The 17961-nt window shown below is 40.1% G+C and overlaps 1 protein-coding gene across 23 annotated transcripts in view; it reads left to right on the forward strand.

Moving 5' to 3' along the window:
- Nucleotides 1-1648: 1648 nt before the first annotated feature.
- Nucleotides 1649-17961, forward strand: part of NRXN1 (neurexin 1) — a 1218662-nt gene continuing 1202349 nt past the window's right edge. For all 23 annotated transcript variants that reach the window (XM_063123832.1, XM_063123833.1, XM_063123845.1 and 20 more), the window contains exon 1: nucleotides 1649-2408. In XM_063123832.1, the coding sequence (XP_062979902.1) occupies nucleotides 1670-2408 (739 nt within the window). In that variant the 5' untranslated portion in view covers nucleotides 1649-1669. The remainder of the gene's footprint in view (nucleotides 2409-17961) is intronic.

The following is a 17961-nucleotide window of genomic DNA, read 5'->3' on the forward strand; positions in this document are numbered from 1 at the left end:
GCACAATAGACATAAGCACACATGCATGCACAAATTAAGTATACTATGGGAGTATGGAATGAAGTATATGCAATATATGCAGATATGCAATTCTTTACCCTAGAGGAATGGCAACAGAAATTAATTGTACTGTGGTATGTATGATACAAGAAGTCTAGCTGAATCCATTTGCTCCCCCCCTCCCTTTACAGTAATGGAACATTTCAACAGTTAAATGTGGCAATACAGAGAGAAAGATACAAATGCAATCGTATTTCTTCCAAGGAAAAGAAAATAGCGGCAACACTAGAAATCCATTCTCTGCTTTCCCCTGCTGTGATTCCATCCACCATATTATTTTAAAACACTGTGGGGTGGGGGGAACCATGTGCATAGCCTGCAATCATATCATGAATGCTATTTTAGGATACGGAATGGCAACAAACACCTGTTAGGTTTTAATCCTGTACATATTTACACAGAAGTAAGGTCCACTGAACATAATGAGACTTACTTCTGAGTAGATAGGTATATGATTTCACTGTTGATAACGCTTTGTGTCATAACAATAGGGGCATTTTCAATTAAGTTGTCTGTTGAAAAATTACTGATGAATACAACGGCTAGCGGATTTAAGATACAGAATTTGTGACAAGAAGCTTTTTCAGCACAGGGCATTAAGCATGTAGGTTTACTTCTATTGCAGCAGAGAACCTGAATTTGCCTCTGGTTATTTATTTATAGCTTTGGTTCCCTCACCATTTTTACAGCTTTTTCAGTCATGCAGTCCTCCAGGTTATGAATGTAATTATGTTTTGTTTTATATTTCAATCTTTACAGATTTTTTTTTATTTTAAAAAAAGCACAGTGCAAACCCCTTCAACAATCAAACACCAGGATCTTCTTAGTTTTGCCCTTGTGAAGCTTTGCATACCAAGGAGCTTCTGAGCTATATCACAGCTTCTGGATTTCAGCCCCACTGGGAAAGAGGCAGAGAATCTCCTGGCCTATTGCATGGCAGCAGTCCCTGGTCTGATGAGAGGATCCATTTCAAGAAGACAGGATTGGAACTTGGAAATTGTTTGCACTGAAAGGTGAAGGGGAAAAAATCCTGGACAAATACAGCTGTTGGGTAACATGACATCTACATGCTCTTGGATACTGATTTCTCTATGTATGCTGGGATATTGATCAAATCTTGGTGGGTTCTTGGATCTTTGAAAAATATTTCTTTGTCAGTTTGTGAGCCTTTCCACATCAGTATATTTTCCACCCAGCCCCACCTTCATTCCAACTTGGCAACATGGGCTTTTAATGGTAATATATCTGCTGACTCACTCCTAGACATCTCTTTGAGAAACCAAGCAGATGACTGAATAACATCTGTTGGTGCCTTATATTCTCTGAAGACCTTTTACAGCTCAAGCTGGTGCTTGAAATATTTTCTTTTCTTTTCTTTTCTTTTTCTTTCTTTCTTTGAGAGGAGAATTGATTTGCATCTTGGGTGACCACACCTGAGCCTCTCCTACTGGGGAGGCAGCTACGTTCTTCCTCTGCAGAACACCAGGGAAGCAAGAGTTACCCATCAAGTGTGAGTGGTTACTGGAAAGATTTTACCCTGTCTGCTTCAACCCCCCCACCACCACTCCCCCCTCCTCTCCCCCCTCTCCCCCACCCCACCCCACGAAGAATGGGTCCTGTGCTCCTCAGGCGTGGAGGTTGCCTCCTGCTCTGGATGGCCTTACTCCTGGGATGTTGGGCTGAGCTTGGTAGCGGCCTAGAGTTTCCAGGAGCAGAGGGCCAATGGACTCGCTTTCCTAAATGGAATGCTTGCTGCGAGAGTGAGATGAGCTTCAACATGAAGACCCGTAGCTCCAGTGGCTTGGTCCTTTACTTTGATGATGAGGGTTTCTGCGACTTCTTGGAGTTAATCCTGACCCAAGGGGGGCGGCTCCAGCTGAGCTTCTCCATCTTCTGTGCTGAGCCTGCCATCTTGCTCTCTGACATGGCCGTCAATGACAACCTGTGGCACACAGTAGTCATCCGCCGCAATTTTAAGAACACAACGCTATTAATCGACCAGGCTGAGGCTAAGTGGGTCGAGGTGAAATCTAAGCGGCGGGACATGACGGTTTTCAGTGGCCTCTTTCTAGGAGGGTTGCCTCCTGAGCTGCGCTCACCTACCCTAAAAGTAACACTCTCTTTGGTGAAGGATCGAGAACCCTTCAAGGGATGGATAACTGATGTAAGGGTCAACTATACACAGTCCTCACCTGTGGAGAGTCAGGAAGTGCGGCTGGATGATGAACAGAGTCACCTGTGTGCCAGAGATGACGTTTGTCTCAATGGTGGCGTCTGTTCTGTGCTCAACGACCAAGCGGTGTGTGACTGCTCCCAAACCGGCTTCCATGGGAAGGACTGCAGCGAAGGTAAGAACCTGTTTCACCCTTGTCCTGCCAGCCTCTCCCTCAACGAAAGGGGAGGTCAGGAGATGGAGACTGCATGGCTTATCCTCCGTATGAGTGAATCTCGCAGCTGTGCTTTTCCTTCATCCATCTCATACTTCGACCTTCTGTTAACTGTTCCAGCCCCTCTTCCTCCATCCCTTTGAATGAATATGTGACCATATTTTGAAACAAAGGCAAAGTTAAAGGTTAGGTGGTGGCAGTGGGTAGAAATTGTGCTTCTGGGGACAGGAAGGGTGTGGTTATTGGATAAGATGAGCATTGTGGTAAGCAGAATTTTGTAGTGTGGAAAGGAAGGTAGAGAATAGGATGAGGAAGGGGAATGCTGGTTTGTGTGTGCACACATTTTCCCCTTCAAGGAATGGGTAGCATGGAATTATCCTTGAGGTTTTCTTTTCAGAACATGGGTTTTTAAATTTATCCACATCCCATGTCAGCTGAAGTACTAGGATTTAAACCTGTTTAGTCCCAAATGGGATTAAATAACTTTAAATGCAAGTATTTTCACTTAACAAGGTTTTGGATTTGATTGCTGCAAGTTCTACTATTATCTGGAGGCATGGGAGGAGATGACTGCATTTATTCCTTGTATGAAGATAATGGAGAAAAGGAGTTTATTCTTCCTCTGTAGGAGTAGGTTTATTATTAATATCACCAGATTGCTTGAAGTCATATCAATGATTTATTTGTTCAGTTCTTCAATGGGCAAGGCATATGAAACGTGGTGGAGTTATAAATTCATATCAGATTGAACAACATTTTACAAGGATGGAATTAGCCAATTGATATGTGAATCACATGAAGGCCATTTGCAATTGTAAAATGATTTTGACTGGGATATTTTCAGAGGTCAGTATTTGGAACCAGGGGGAACCAGAAGGCAGAATAGGGGATTTCCCTGTTTTCCCATTTAAAAATGAATAATTGAACAATTATTGTTGTTGCCCCACTCTTCTTTGGTAAAGTGAATGGACTTATCTCTAAGTTTTTGTAGCTGCTTTTCCATCCTTCTGAATCTGAAATAAATATAAAATATGTTTGTTTCATTTTGTTAGACATGAAAAATACAATTTATGAAGGGACCGAAAACATATTTCTGTACATATATAAATGAAAGGAAATAGTCTTCTTACCAAAAGTAAAATGGAAATGATTCACCATTTAAAATAGATCAGACATATTCTTTGGAACCATGTCAGTAACAGCTGAATAATTTGCCTTTATTGCTTTTAATCACATTTCACTGGCTGTAGAAAAAGAGACATTTCTACGTGCCCTTTTTATAATATAAACTTCCCATCTCTGCAGTCCAGAGCTTAGATTTTTAGTAATTCAACACCCTTTTAGATTTTTCAGCTCTTTATCTCTTATCTTTTTACCATTAGTAAAAAAAAAAAAGGAATTAAAAGTTTTTTATTATGTATATTCAGTAATGCTGGTGAAACTGTAAGAATACAGATAATGTTGTGAACTGCTGAGAGATTCTATTATATTCAGTGGTAAATAAATTTGTATATAAATACAAATAAATAAATAAATAAATAAATATTAGGCTGTATATCCATTGGCTCTTGGAGAAAGCCTTCATAGTCTTCTTGGCAAATGCTTGGTTTCAATATGGTATAAGGCCTTGAAGGGGTGTTTATATGGAATATTGTTCTAATTCACAACAGTAATTGATCCTTAGATTAAATCGGTTACTACTGCAAAACTGTCCAATCCATGTTATAAAAGTAACTAGGAAGTAACCTCTCAAGCACAATAAATGGATGTAATATAATCACATAAAGGAGAATGGAAGAGAAGCCTGCATCTTTATATTGTGTGAACTGCCCAGAGAGCTTCGGCTATTGGGCGGTATAAAAATGCAATAAATAAATAAATAATAAATAAATATTAAAAGCTTGAAACAATAGCACTTTATTTATTTATTTATTTATTTATTGCCTTTCTACACTGCCCAATAGCTGAAGCTCTCTGGGTGGTTTACAAAAATTAAAACCATGAAAACCATTCAAAATATAAAACAAACAACAGTATAAAAACACAGTATAAAATACAATATAAAAGCACAACCAGGATAAAACCATGCAGCAATGCAGAGATTGATACAGATTTAAAATACAGATTCAAAACAGCAAAGTTAAAAAATTAAGTTGATAAACTGTTAAAATACTGAGAAAATAAAAAGGTCTTCCTCTGGCATCTGAAAGAGACGTTTAGGGCTTTGAATGTTACCAGCACTTTGAATCAGGCCTGGACCTGGACTGGCAGCCAGTGATGCTGGAAAACGGCTGGTGAGATGTGGTCTCATTGTCCAGTCCCTGTTAGCAAAGTATAATTAACACTTTTAATAGGAAAAAAATAGCCATCTTTTGAATGTAATAGCTGTTAAATGTATAATCTTATTCTGTTTACGATTATTCAGAAATACTTCTATTAGTTTCAGTGGGATATACTCCTTAGAAATTGTGCCTAGGATTGTAGCCTTTGCAGCCCTGCACGTCTTTACAATTATGGTAATGACAAGGAGTCTTAATCCCAATTCTAACTGTTGATCACAGGGAAAATTCAGTTTGTAACATGCAATATTACACCTGCTAGATAAAAGGCAACGTTCCAAATAATGTATGGGAGCTGTTGTTCTGAGCTCTTGCTTCCTTTTTTGTTAATGAAAAACATTTCAACTAAGGTAGATTGCATAACACCAGTGCATAGTGCTTTGTATTGATTAATCAAAGGTTTGAATTACTCTGTGATTAGGTTACATTTCTTGTGACTAATTAGGAGAAGCAAAAATAAAATAGGGGACATGTACAACCTGTTGCCCTCATTAGGTTTAAGAATCACAGCAGATATTATGTATAGTTGTTCAATTTCTGAAGTTGTTTCTTCTTCAGTGGTTCTGAGTCTGCTTAGAATTCAAAATTGTCGGTAGGGTTTATCCAGCGGCCAAGAAAACACACTAACAGAAGATGTTGTATATTGGATAATGGTGCGTTGTGGTTTATATGAAGGATGAGTCTTTCATCATCCGTAACATCATCAGCATCATCAGCATTCATTCATTATTTATACTTGGTGCTGTTGTACCTGCATGAAGCATAATAATAATAAAAGAAGTATTTCTGGCTGCTAAACCTCATGACAGTTGATAAGTTTGTGTGTGTTTCTTGTATGTACTCTTTCTTACAAAGTGAAATAGAATAACGGGTAAAAGAATTGTTAATGATTTTCTTTTCATGCCTTAAGTGCTGTTCATTATTAGCTAGCAGATCATTGAGCAGAAATTAAAAAAAGAAATAACAAAAATCAAACCCTTCCAACCTTGCTTTAAATACTGTAGCAATAAAGGGATTGCTGCCTCCTGAGAGTCATCTATTTATATCATATTCTATTGTTGTTTTTTGGTATATTATTAGTAATGATAATAATAATAATACATAGTACTTAAATAGTACTTTCTGAATATTCACATACAATGTCTTCGTAATCTTTACAACAAGGGTCAGTAAGGGTCAGTATTGTTCCTATATAGAGACCTGATTTATTTGTTTTGTTTTAAAGAACAGGTTATAACAAGTCAGGAGGCGGACAGCCCAAACTATGCATGCTTATTCAGAAGTAACAAGCCTACTGAGTTCAATGGAAGTTACTCCCTAGTAAGTTTACATAGGATTGCTGTCTGAATGTATGGGATAGAGAAGCCAGTTATCATTAGGCTTGGTGCATGATATAGAATTTTAGACCTGTCACATCAAACTGTTTTGCAAAACCTTGTCTTATTTGTCTGGCCACCACTGGAGAGATAGCCACTTTATATGCAATATACTTCAAGTATGTTCAGTAGAAAGCACATTTTGCCTATGTCATCCTGAGGTCTTATTATACATTATTGTATAGCTGGTCAGATAAAATATCTCTATAGAGCAGGAATAGATTTGGCAATACAACAGATAATGGGCTAGATCTTCTACTCTATGGCTCAGTTCAGTCAACACATTTCTCAATTTTGGTTTTAGAGCTCCACAGTGGAGTTTTTACACAATTTTGAGAAATGTGTTGTCTGGAGGCAAATCTTCACCCCATGTAGAGTTTATTTTAGAAAGCACTCCATGCTGAATATCCACACTATGGAGAGGAGAGTTCCTACACAACTGTTGTGTTGAGTGTTGTGCGGCAGGCTCTGTGGAGTTTTCTGATGTGTTGGGTTGACTTTTCCCACTGACTACAGAGTTCTCTGGCAAGAGTGGCAAAAGCAGTGAGTGCTGCTCTAGGAGAGCTGCTGGGATTGTTTCTTTTTTGCAGCAGTGGCTGATGGGATACCATAAGGAGGATTGGGGGACTGCCTTTTACTCAACTCCACAGGAGCCCACAGTCACACAACAGTATAGTTAGAGCATGTTGTGTGGCGAGAACCTCCTAAAAACTCAACTGTTGAGTGAAGTTTTCCCACTGCATAGAGAAACCAGTTGTCTGAACTGAGCCTATGTGTGTACCACAAATGTAGTATCTCTATGCATATGAGATTTTAGTTTTTATCTTCCTTAAAGGACCATAGTGGGCATGGTCGGGAACCAGAGTGCTATAAATGCTCTCTGCAATTTATAGCTTGTCAGATCATAGAAATAACTTTCCATCATATGCCTTGAGTTGAAACAAATATGCAACCAAAGGGAAAATAAATATGTCTGAAGAATTGGCACATCCTGTTGCCTAACCACACCTCTAATTCTGCTTTTAATTAATAGTTTAACAGTTTATGGATTAACTGTATTCAAAAATAACACATACTTCTCTAGGATTTTTTTGAGCATTTAATATATCAAGTATTTGCAATGAAAAAAAAACATTTTGAAGAACACATCGCCAATAATATCAAGTCCAACAATAAAGAATTCTTTAAATATATCAGAAGAAGGAAACCAGCTAGGGAAGCAGTTAAACCGTTGGATGACAATGGAGTTAAGGGAGTACTAAAGGAGAACAGGGAAATTGCAGAGAAGCTGAATGAATTCTTTGCATCGGTGTTCACTGCAGAGGATACAGGACAGATGCCTGTGCCTGAACTGATGTTTTCTGGAAGGGAGTCTGAGGAACTGAGGCAAATAGTGGTGACAAAAGATGAAGTTCTCAATCTTATTGACAAATTGAAAGCAAATAAATCACCAAGCCCAGATGGCATCCATCCTAGAGTTCTCAAAGAACTCAAATATGAAATTGCGGACCTCCTCACAAAAATATGCAACATGCCCCTAAGCTCAGCCTCTGTACCAGAGGATTGGAAGATGGCCAATGTAACACCAATTTTCAAAAATGATCCAGGGGGCATCCAGGAAATTACAGTCCAGTTGGCTTGACATCTGTTCCAGGTAACTTGGTTGAAAGCATTATTAAAGACAAAATTAGTAAGCATATAGATGGGCAGGTCCTGCTGAGGAAGAATCAACATGGCTCCCACAAAGGCAAGTCCTGTCTCACTAATCTACTAGAATTCTTTGAGAGTGTCAACAAACATGTAGACAGGGGTGATCCGGTGGACATTGTTTACTCGGACTTCCAAAATGCTTTGGAAAAAGTCCCCCACCAAAGACTCCTGAACAAACTTAGTAGACATGGAATAAAAGGAGAGGGTCCCTTATGGATCAGTAACTGGTTAAAGAACAGAAAGCAGAGAGTAGGAATAAATGGTCAATTCTCCTGATGGAGGGAAGTAAATAGTGGAGTCCCACAGGGAACGGTACTGGAACCAATTCTTTTCAAGTTGTTCATAAATGATCTGGAATTAGGAGTGAGCAGTGTAGTGGATAAGTTTGCTAATGACACTAAATTATTTAAGGTTGTTAAAACACAAAGAGATTGTGAAAAGCTCCAAAGGGATCTCTCCAAGTTGGGAGAGTGGGCATCCAAATGGCAGATGCGGTTCAATGTAGGCAAGTGTAAGGTGATGCACAGTTGGCCAAAAACCCTCAACTTCAAGTATAACCTGATGGGATCTGAGCTGGCAGTGACCGAACAAGAAAGAGATCTTGGGATTGTGGTGGACAGCTCAATGAAAATGTCCACCCAGTGTGCGGCCGCTATAAAGAAGGCAAACTCCATGTTAGCCATTATAAAAAAGGGAATTGATAATAAAACGGCCAGTATCATACTACCCTTACAAAAATCGATGGTGTAACCACACTTAGAATACTGTATATGGTTCTGGTCACCACACCTAAAAAAGGATATTATAGATCTGGAAAAAGTGAAGAAAAGGGCAACTAAAATGATTAAGTGGCTGGAGCATCTCCCCTATGAGGGAAGGTTACATCAACTGTGATTGTTTAGCTTGGATTGTTAGGAATTCAGGACAGACAAAAAGAAATCTTTCTTCACACAGTACCTAATTTATTTAGATAACGTGTTTTCCCAAGATGTAGTGATGCCCCCTAACATATATGGCTTTAAAGTGGGACCAGACACACTCTTGGAGGATATGGTAATTATTAGCTAGTAGTTCAGTTCTGAACGCAGTAGAGCTAGAACTAACATAAAATTATTCAGAGTGGTTTCAAATAAATAACGGTTGTTCAGAAAGACTCAAGAATAGTAAAACCAGAACAGATTACCAGAGAATTTTAAAAAAGAATCCAAGGGTGATTTCTTAAAATCTGGAAAAGAAGAATAAATAATCATATAATTCTAAATAATGAAAAATTTGGAGATATTGGAATATTTTGTGAAATGCAGAAGTCTTCCAGTACCATGAAAGTTTTTAGCTTAAAAAAACACACAACTTGGCTGAGCGTTATCATCCTTATGTTATTTTCTCTCTAAACAGGAAAAATGCTCAATCATTGCTAGTATTATCTTTATGTAAAAGTCCCCCTTGTAAAATATTGTTCTTCTTAATGAGGCAATGACAGACAGTTTAAAAGTAAGTAAAATAACATAATTTAAAAGCAAGCCTCAACATTTTTCAAGTATTTTCACCGTTTGTCAAGTGATATAGAGTTTTATCACATTGTTCTCCAGTTATTATATATCACTTTCTGTGAACCTCTTAATAATCTCAAGAACACCTTGAATCAGTGGGTTCCACATATAAAACTAGTGGAAGTATCTCTTTCATCATAGACTGGTTATTAAGCCCTGAATTAACTTATGAGACAAACCAATTCATGTTTTTCAGATCTGTAATAGCTTCTCTCTTCCTATGACATGAAGCAGAGATAGCAATATCCATGTGGTTCTTATTCCTGATATTATGCTCATGGAAAGGGGAATTATTAAACCTTTATCTGTCTTTTGGCACAGTGATATTCTTCAGAAATAATTTCTATATATACTTATATTTCACTATATAAAGATTTTCTTTTCTTTCTTTCATTTTTTTTAAAAAAATCACAGTCTTTATTCCTGCCACCTTATCCCCCTGTGAATAGAGACAGGTACATAACCTTTATAGGCTGATCCATATTTGGGACATTTCTCAAAACATAAAGGAGACTGAACACTATGGCCATGGCTAGACCAGGCTTATATCCCGGGATCGTCCCAGGATCATCCCTGTGTATCCAAATGACACACAAGGGATCCTGGGAGTAGGCAGGGATGACCCCTCCATTTGCCTGGGATAATCCTTAGGTCTAGCTAAGGCCTATGTAGCTGCTTTATGCTGAGTTGAACCATTGCTGTGCCTTTCCCAGTATTGTCTATTTGGACTGTGAGTGGCTCTCCAAGGTCTTGACCAGAGTTCTTTCTCAGCACTCCATTCTGAGATCCTGCATCACGAGATGCCAGGGACCAAAACCGGCACCTCCTTCAACCAAACTGAGTTATGGTCTTTAAAATTAAATAAATAAATAGGAGAAACGTAACACTCCTTCTAATAGCAAACTCTGGCGGTAGAGCCAAAATACGACCACTGAGAAATGAGTGGGAGGTATCAGGCTGTTTGGGAGAACTACAGTGTTTGCAGAAGTATATTTTCCACATTTTTTAAAAAAGAAAAAGTCTATAAAGGGGGCAACCCGCCCTCCTAAAAAGCAGCCCATGAGTTCTGAGCATGCTTAGTATTCATGGAATATTGCATTTAAGTGGTGGTGGGACGGGTGGGTGTGGTGGAATGCCCTGCTTGGGTTCCTTACAATTTATAATAGGGAGGGTAACTGCAGGAGGCCCAGGGGGATATTTATTCCCTGGAACTGCCCCCCCAACTGGGAACCACTGCCCTGCAGACACCCCTCTACAATAAAAATAAATATTTTGTTATTTTTTTTAAAGCGGTGTCTGTAGCAGCTACAGAATGCTAGAAGGATCAAAATTAGCTTGTTTGGATGCTAGTTCTCACCCTTTTAAAGGTGCTTTGTAGTGTCTATAGTGCAGTAAAAGGGTAAGAATTAGCTTCAAATATGCTGACTTTGGGCCCTCCATGGCTGCTATGGATACCTTTATTCTTTTTCTTTTTACTGATGGGGGTTCTGCAATGGGGGGGGGGGCAGTTAGGGCCTGATTTGTAGCATGTGGTTGAGGTTTGACAGGACTGTAGCCACGACAGAGCCACTGAGAAGCAAGAAGGAGGTGTTAGCCTGCTTAGGTAAGGTATGCAGAAGTACAAAACATTTAAAAAAAAATTCAGAAGGAGGAAAAGAATCCTCCCCCTCCCCTCCCTCCCAACCCCCACCCCTCATCTTTGTAGAGGAAATTGGTGATGGGATGAGTGAATTGGCCTTTCCAGAACCCTTCCAGCTTAGTACTCTGGCCTGAACACTCTAGCCAGAACACTCTAGCCAGAACACTGAACAGCAGTGTTCCTGTTATAGCGGCGCAGCATTTTGCAGTAATACACTTGCACATGCATAATAATAAAAGCCAAATGATCCTGAAGCGCCATAGAGAACAGGTTATTTCAGGCTAAAGTGAGAATTCAAAGCATCTCATACTTTGAGATAAGAAAATAATAAAATAAATAGCATGACATTAGAATCAGATTTGAAGCCATTCTGTCTGGACTTCAGGCTTGAAGCCACATGATGGGAAAGGGTAGTGAAGGTGAAAAACCAGCCAGGAATGGAAAGAAACTATTTTAGCAACTCTTGGGCCCATAACTTTTTATGAGCATTACCAGGAAGAACAATGACCATGTGATAAGCCTGAATAATTTAGAAGTTTCTATGGAGGGCAAAGTAACAATATATATATAGCACTTATTCTATATACCACATACAATTCTGTGGACACAATTAGGGGTGTTGCAGAATCAAACTGTGGCCTTAGCTAGACCTAAGGTTTATCCCGGGATCGTTCCTGCCTGTTCCCGGGATCCCCTGTCTGTCATTTAGATGCACAGGGATGACCCCAGGATGATCCCAGGATAAACCTTAGGTCTAGCTAAGGCCTGTATTGCCTAGATTGTAAAAGCTTGATGTTCCTATCTATGAAGAAATCAAGCAGTAGATTTCAAACTGTTCCAGGTAACCCTGAATTTCCTTGAAAGATTAGAGTTGATTTTTCAGTGATGAGATTTATAATGGTTAGTAGTCTTCTCTGAAAGTTAGCTTGTCTACATTGTACTTTCCCTCCATTGTGGAGGGAATGGAGTACACAATGGAGTACTTAACCTCCATTGCGGAAAGTACTGGCTATTTTTGAGATAAGTGGTGGGCTGACCTCACTCTTGCATGGTTTCCTTTTATTTGTTTTCGTTGGTTCACAAATGTATTTTAAATTTACAAAGTAATAGTCAATATATCTTAACAGAAGGCATATCTAATCTGTGTTAAATGATCTTGAATGTGCACTTTTGCTTGAGTGCTTTGGAGAACAGAGGAAGCTCCACCACCTTCAGCATCTTCTTTGCAACGACAACAACATCCCTTGGGGTGCAAAAATGCAGCCCACTGGCCACAATCAGCCCCATGAATCCTGTTGGGTCCCCCACAGACCCCCAGCATCTGGTGCGGTTATAAAAAGAGAGAGGGATGAAACACTCTATGATTCCTGCTATTGAAGCCTCATTTCTAGAACATCCTAGGAAGCAGTGCTCAAAGATTCCTGTCTGCTTCCTTGGATGCTACTTGGGAAGTCTTGGAAGAAGGCTTCTATGGCAGGAGCCATAGAGCCCATTTCTATAACGTGTGCAGTTTTTTCCCCAGCAGAAGCCGAGGGTTAAAAATATGAGTGAGCAGGTGGGTGTGCATGTTTGAGTGAGGCAGGGGGGGGGATTGACTATGCTTCAGTGTGCTTCAAATATTAGCAGCACAGATAGAAGGGCCTCTGTTCACCCAATCAAGCATTACATTCTCTGTAGATCTCATCTGTCTACTCTTAGCCAGGTTTATGGTGCTGAAGAAGAACTCATTAATGATGGTGTTATAGATTGGTGCCTTTGATTTGATTAGGAACATGTAGGCCTGCTCATAATTCATAAGCCAAGTTTCAGCTCATGGTGAACTTACATGACTGATCTGTAAACTTTTCAGAAGTAGGCTTTATGCTAGCAAGTGAAGGATGGTTAGATTTCATTGTGCTAGAAGTGTAATCACAGCGAAGCAAGAAAACTGCCTGGCAGAATTCAGAATTATGTGGGGTTTTCTTTTAATATCTTCCATCTTTGACTTTTAATGGCAACCTCTGACATGTATCTTAATATTAAACCCTGAGGCAGGGAAGTAAGATGCATTATGGATGTATCCATGAATCTCATATTTTAAAGTAATGATTTCTCCTCTGCAAGTTTTCAGACAGGCTGGATTGAAACTTGCAGATGTTTAGGTTCATTTTGGGCAGATAAAAAAACAACAACTGTGTTTAATGCATGGAGATTGTCTGGGACAGTGTTTTGACAATGGTAGGAAATATGCACAGTGTAATATGCATAACTTCAGTACTAGCAACTAGAGCAAGGAGAACATTTGATTTTTATTAGACCTTGCTTGCTTACAGCCTTAGGCAGGCAGAACTGTTACTTTTGTACAATCAGTCTAATGATTCCATGGCTAAAATGAATGCTCCCAGAAGATTTCAGATTTCCTGGATGTCAATTTTTTGTTGGATAAATTGCAATCTGATAATGCTATATCTTCCAGATATATAGGGAGCTTGGATTCTCCTCCTACCACCCCATCAATAGGTGCCCAGAAGGAGACAACTGATGTGAACATCTCTACTTGCCTCATTTATTTAATTCTTAATATTTAAGTATAGTTTTCCAAAATGTATTTAGAAGGCAGTTTATTGGTGGTTGTTTTTTACTGTAGCTATGGCATTTTAGATTCTTATAATGAGAAGTAGTAAATTTTTGCTTTGAGCACCTTTGTTAACTTGTATTTTATTCATATTAATATGGTGACCAGAAAAAAATGAAATATAAGGTGTAAGAGTATTATTTATTTATTTATTATTTTTAATTACATTTCTATACTGCCCAACAGCCGAGGTTCTCCTGAACATTGTATTTAGATGCAAATTAGGACCAGAGTACATGTTTTATTTGTCATGAGGTTGCCACCAAAAATGCATGCTTTCTACTTAACATTGAGATTAAGGCCATGGGGTTGACTCTTTCCACACACATCCTCATGACTACCAGGAACAACGGGAGTGAGGATTTGGAGATTCACAGAATGATAGCTCTAAATCAACCTTCCCTAACTTGGTGGCCAGATGTTTTGGACTAGAACTTTCAGTATTTTTGACCATTGGTCATGCTGTCTTGGCCTGTTGGGAGTTGAAGTCCAAAATAACTGGAGGGCCCCAGGTTGGGAAAGGCTATTCCACATATGTGTTGAGTAGAGTTGGGCGAACTACCCACATCTCACATTTATTATTTAATTGGCTTGATGTGGAAGTAAATGAAGGCAATTCCCAATATAATGGGAAATGATGTTGCTTATATCCTAGGTAAACAAATTCTATCTCCCACCCTACATTTGATGTCCAAGGATTGCTTTGACTGTCAAAAGGTTCAGCAGTTTACCTGGGAAGTTGTCAAACCTAGCCAGGGATAGTGAGAGGTTTGTAGCTCTCCCCCACCAACCCAGATCTCTGGCTGAGTTTGATAGTGTTGCATGTCCAGGGGTAGCCCCACTGGGACTTCTAGTGATGTTGAGCATTTTAAGCCAAGGATTGTAAGATTGCAAATCTCCCTAATCCCTGGCTGCCAATGACATCTTCACGTAACTAAGAGAGATCTGGATGGGGTCGGTTTAGATTTACATTTAATAGGGAAGGCTTTAAACCCATCCTGATTCTTTGATGCAAATACTTTCCATGACCAGGAGAGACCTTGGAAGATCTCATCTGGCTGCACATGGGGGTCGGAATTGTTAGGGGCAGGTGGGAGACTAAGCTGGGAATTCTCGAGAGCCCGTTTTAACTCTGAGCTGGAGAAGAATTCAGGGAGATGCAGTGTTTGCCTATTATTCAAGGTGCATATTATGACCTAGTGAAGCTTGTATTTGGGTCTGGACTCTGAGCTTCACCAGCATTCCTGTGGTCAGTAGTTCCAAAGACATGGGAGAGGAAGATCTATTACCATGAGGAAGTTATTTTAAGCAGTAACTCATGGTAAATATCATGGTACCCAATTTTAACCTCGTGTATGTTTGTGTCATGATGATTAAATGTGCTCCTCTAGCAATGGGTGCAGCTGGCATACCAAATTAACCTTGGCAAAAGCACTCCTGTCCATGGCCACTACCTAAGCAAAGCCAAATCCATTTCTACTTCCAAACTGTAAACCCAGGTTTCCAAGGTGAGCCCTACTCCATCCAAGGCCTAATCTACACCAAGCAGGATATTGCACTATGGAAGTCGTATGAAAGCTGTATATAAAAGGCAGGAGCCACACCAAACACTACAAAAGAAGTATATGGTATGTGTCAATGGGCCCCAACAGTTCAGTGCACTTCAATACCACTATAAAGCAGTAGTGTGGCTCCTGCCTTTTATATACTGCTTTCATAGTGCAATATCCTGCTTGGTATAGATTAGGCCCCTGACAGGTTTAAAACTATATTCCATGATTTCTGGTTCTACCCACCAGGAACACTTCTGTATCATTTAGATCAAGTCTGAGTTCATTCTTCCATGGCCAATTACTGATTCTAGGCATTGATTCAGCACTTGAACAGCTCCCATGCATTGCAGTGGGAAAAAATTGCTATTCATCAGCAGTTTGATGTCACCACAATCTAAATGCTCATATTATCTTTCCCATGGTTTCGTGTAGATGCTAAAGATCATTGGAACAGAATGGAATGCTGTGGGACACTGGGGGCCAACATGGCAAGTTGTTGAACAGGTATTCCCTAGCAAACCAACAATAATAATATTAAAAGCTGCAGAGAGGTCCATCGAAATGTACAGGGATGCAATATCTTTGTCTTGTTTCTAGAGTAGGTCATCTAGAATGGAGACAAAAATTGGTTCCATCGGCATAACCCAATTAAAATGGATCCAGATAGTTCACACAAGAAACCCTGGATTTGTATTTTAACCACAAACTAGAGTACTTGCACAGTAGTCTAAAAACACACAACATTCTGTCCCCTTTTTGGGTCAATCTATCTCTGTTTCAGTTTCCTGTTTGTCATATAGGAATAATAGTGACCTACTTCACAGGAAAAGGAAACAGGAAAAGGCACAACTCACTAGGGAGTGTAAATCCCATGGAAGTGAATGGGAGTTGTCTATGAGCACAGATACATTCCTTTGCAAATCCCTTTACAATTGGGCTTGTGCAACACAGATTCCCAGTTGATTATGTCATGGGCTGGGCCCATGGTCCCTTTAAGAGAACATCTTTGCTTTATCCCGGGGAGAGGGAAAGGGGTTTCTTTGTGTCTGAAAAGGGAGTAGCAAGTAAAATGCCAAGGCCACGCTGTGCAAGAAATGCCTGGCATCTGGTACCACCTCCCCAGGTTGGTATCCCCCCCCCCCGGGTGAGAAGTAACAAGTTGCAGCTGTGCAATGTCTGGGAGCATTCCCCCTCCCTTCGGGTGAGGTGTGGGTTGCTAATGGGCTTCTCTTGGTCAGGGTGGGTCTGGCGAGAAGGGGCTCCCAGAAAGAGATAAAAAGCATGGGCACCCAAGGGTCCGGTCTCTTTCCTATGGGTGTTAGGAGTCCGGTGAGTGCGTGGTGAGTAAGAGCATCCAGGCCAGGCCGGCTGGATGGCGGAAGCCCCATGTGGCTGCTGAGAGAAAGAGTCAGTTCGAGTGGCGTGAAGCCTAGTCGAAGTGAGCAACAGAGATTGAGTCGCAGTGTTAAGTGTTTATTTCGTTTTAGAATAGGTTTGGGTACAAGTGGGCAAGGGACCTTGTTGGAGTTATGGCTGTTGGGTGGTTAGTAGTTAGTGAGTGCTAATCCTATTGGTCTGAGTGTGTAAAAGGGGGAGAGGGAGGTATTAGTCCCTGCTGTCTGAAGTGTGACGTTCCTTTGTCCGGGTTTTCCCCCCAAACCTCTTGCATATTTACCTTAATGTGTGGACCCTTAAGGAAGTGTGTTTGTGTGAAGAATAAAAGTGTTTTGGTCCCTATCTCCTGTGTGGTGTCATTCCTTGAGAACCTAGACTCCTAAAGGGTTAAAAAGTGGCAGTGAAGGGGCGTGTGTCTGGGCTGGCCGAGCCAGACCCCCCTTCTCCGGCTAGGGAATCGCTGAGTCGAGCCGAGCGGTTCCATCACAGATTAACCTCAGTATTCTAAAGCACCTTGCAAATTGAAGGCATGTACTCATGAAAACTAGTAATTGAACTTGTGCTTTAGATGGCATCCTATCCCCACCAGCTTCCAACTGAGTGTCATTTTTCATTGATATAGCACTTGTGATATGTGCCTTCAAGTGTGGAAAGAGAAAACACAAGAACATTCTGTTGATTGGGCACAGCAGAGAGTTCTCATTTTACTTAAAAGCAGAGAAACTTGACTCTTGTCTTTTCTACCAGTAGCAATGTCTTCCTGTAATTAAGAGTACATGTAAGGCCATTACAGAGGGGCAGTTCACATTACAGTATTCAAAATGAAGATGCATACAGCAAGCAGAATGTTTCCAAATTAACTCTTTACTCTCTTAAAACAAGTTGGCCCACACTTTGCTTTTCTTCTTTCTCCTACTTTCAAAAAGTGTGTTTTAATAGCATGGGTTTTGTTCTCACCATGTCATCATACACAGACTGGACAAAATGACCTACCCGAAATTCATGGCTCCATTCTCTGCAAAATGGGGATAGGGCATTCAGTGATATTTTTAGAAGGGATTTTAGAAGGTAGATGAACTTACTGGAACTCTTCAAAAATTTCCCAGGCTGGAGGCCAGCATATTGAATTCCCTAGAATGTCCGATTTGCTACAAAACAATTTGTGGTTCACATTGATGGCTGCCATTTTTTGTCCCTAAACCATGAAAATATAAAAGAAAGAAGACAGTTTCACTCCCTGTTTTGCCAGTGGACGCCCCCCACCCCCCAGGCAATATAGGCCAAATCTTCAGCTTTTTGAAACTTTGGCCCAGCAGTAGATGGTTTTAATGTAAAAAA

Source organism: Elgaria multicarinata, chromosome 4, assembly GCF_023053635.1.
Source record: "Elgaria multicarinata webbii isolate HBS135686 ecotype San Diego chromosome 4, rElgMul1.1.pri, whole genome shotgun sequence".
NCBI classification, from domain to species: Eukaryota; Metazoa; Chordata; class Lepidosauria; order Squamata; family Anguidae; genus Elgaria; species Elgaria multicarinata.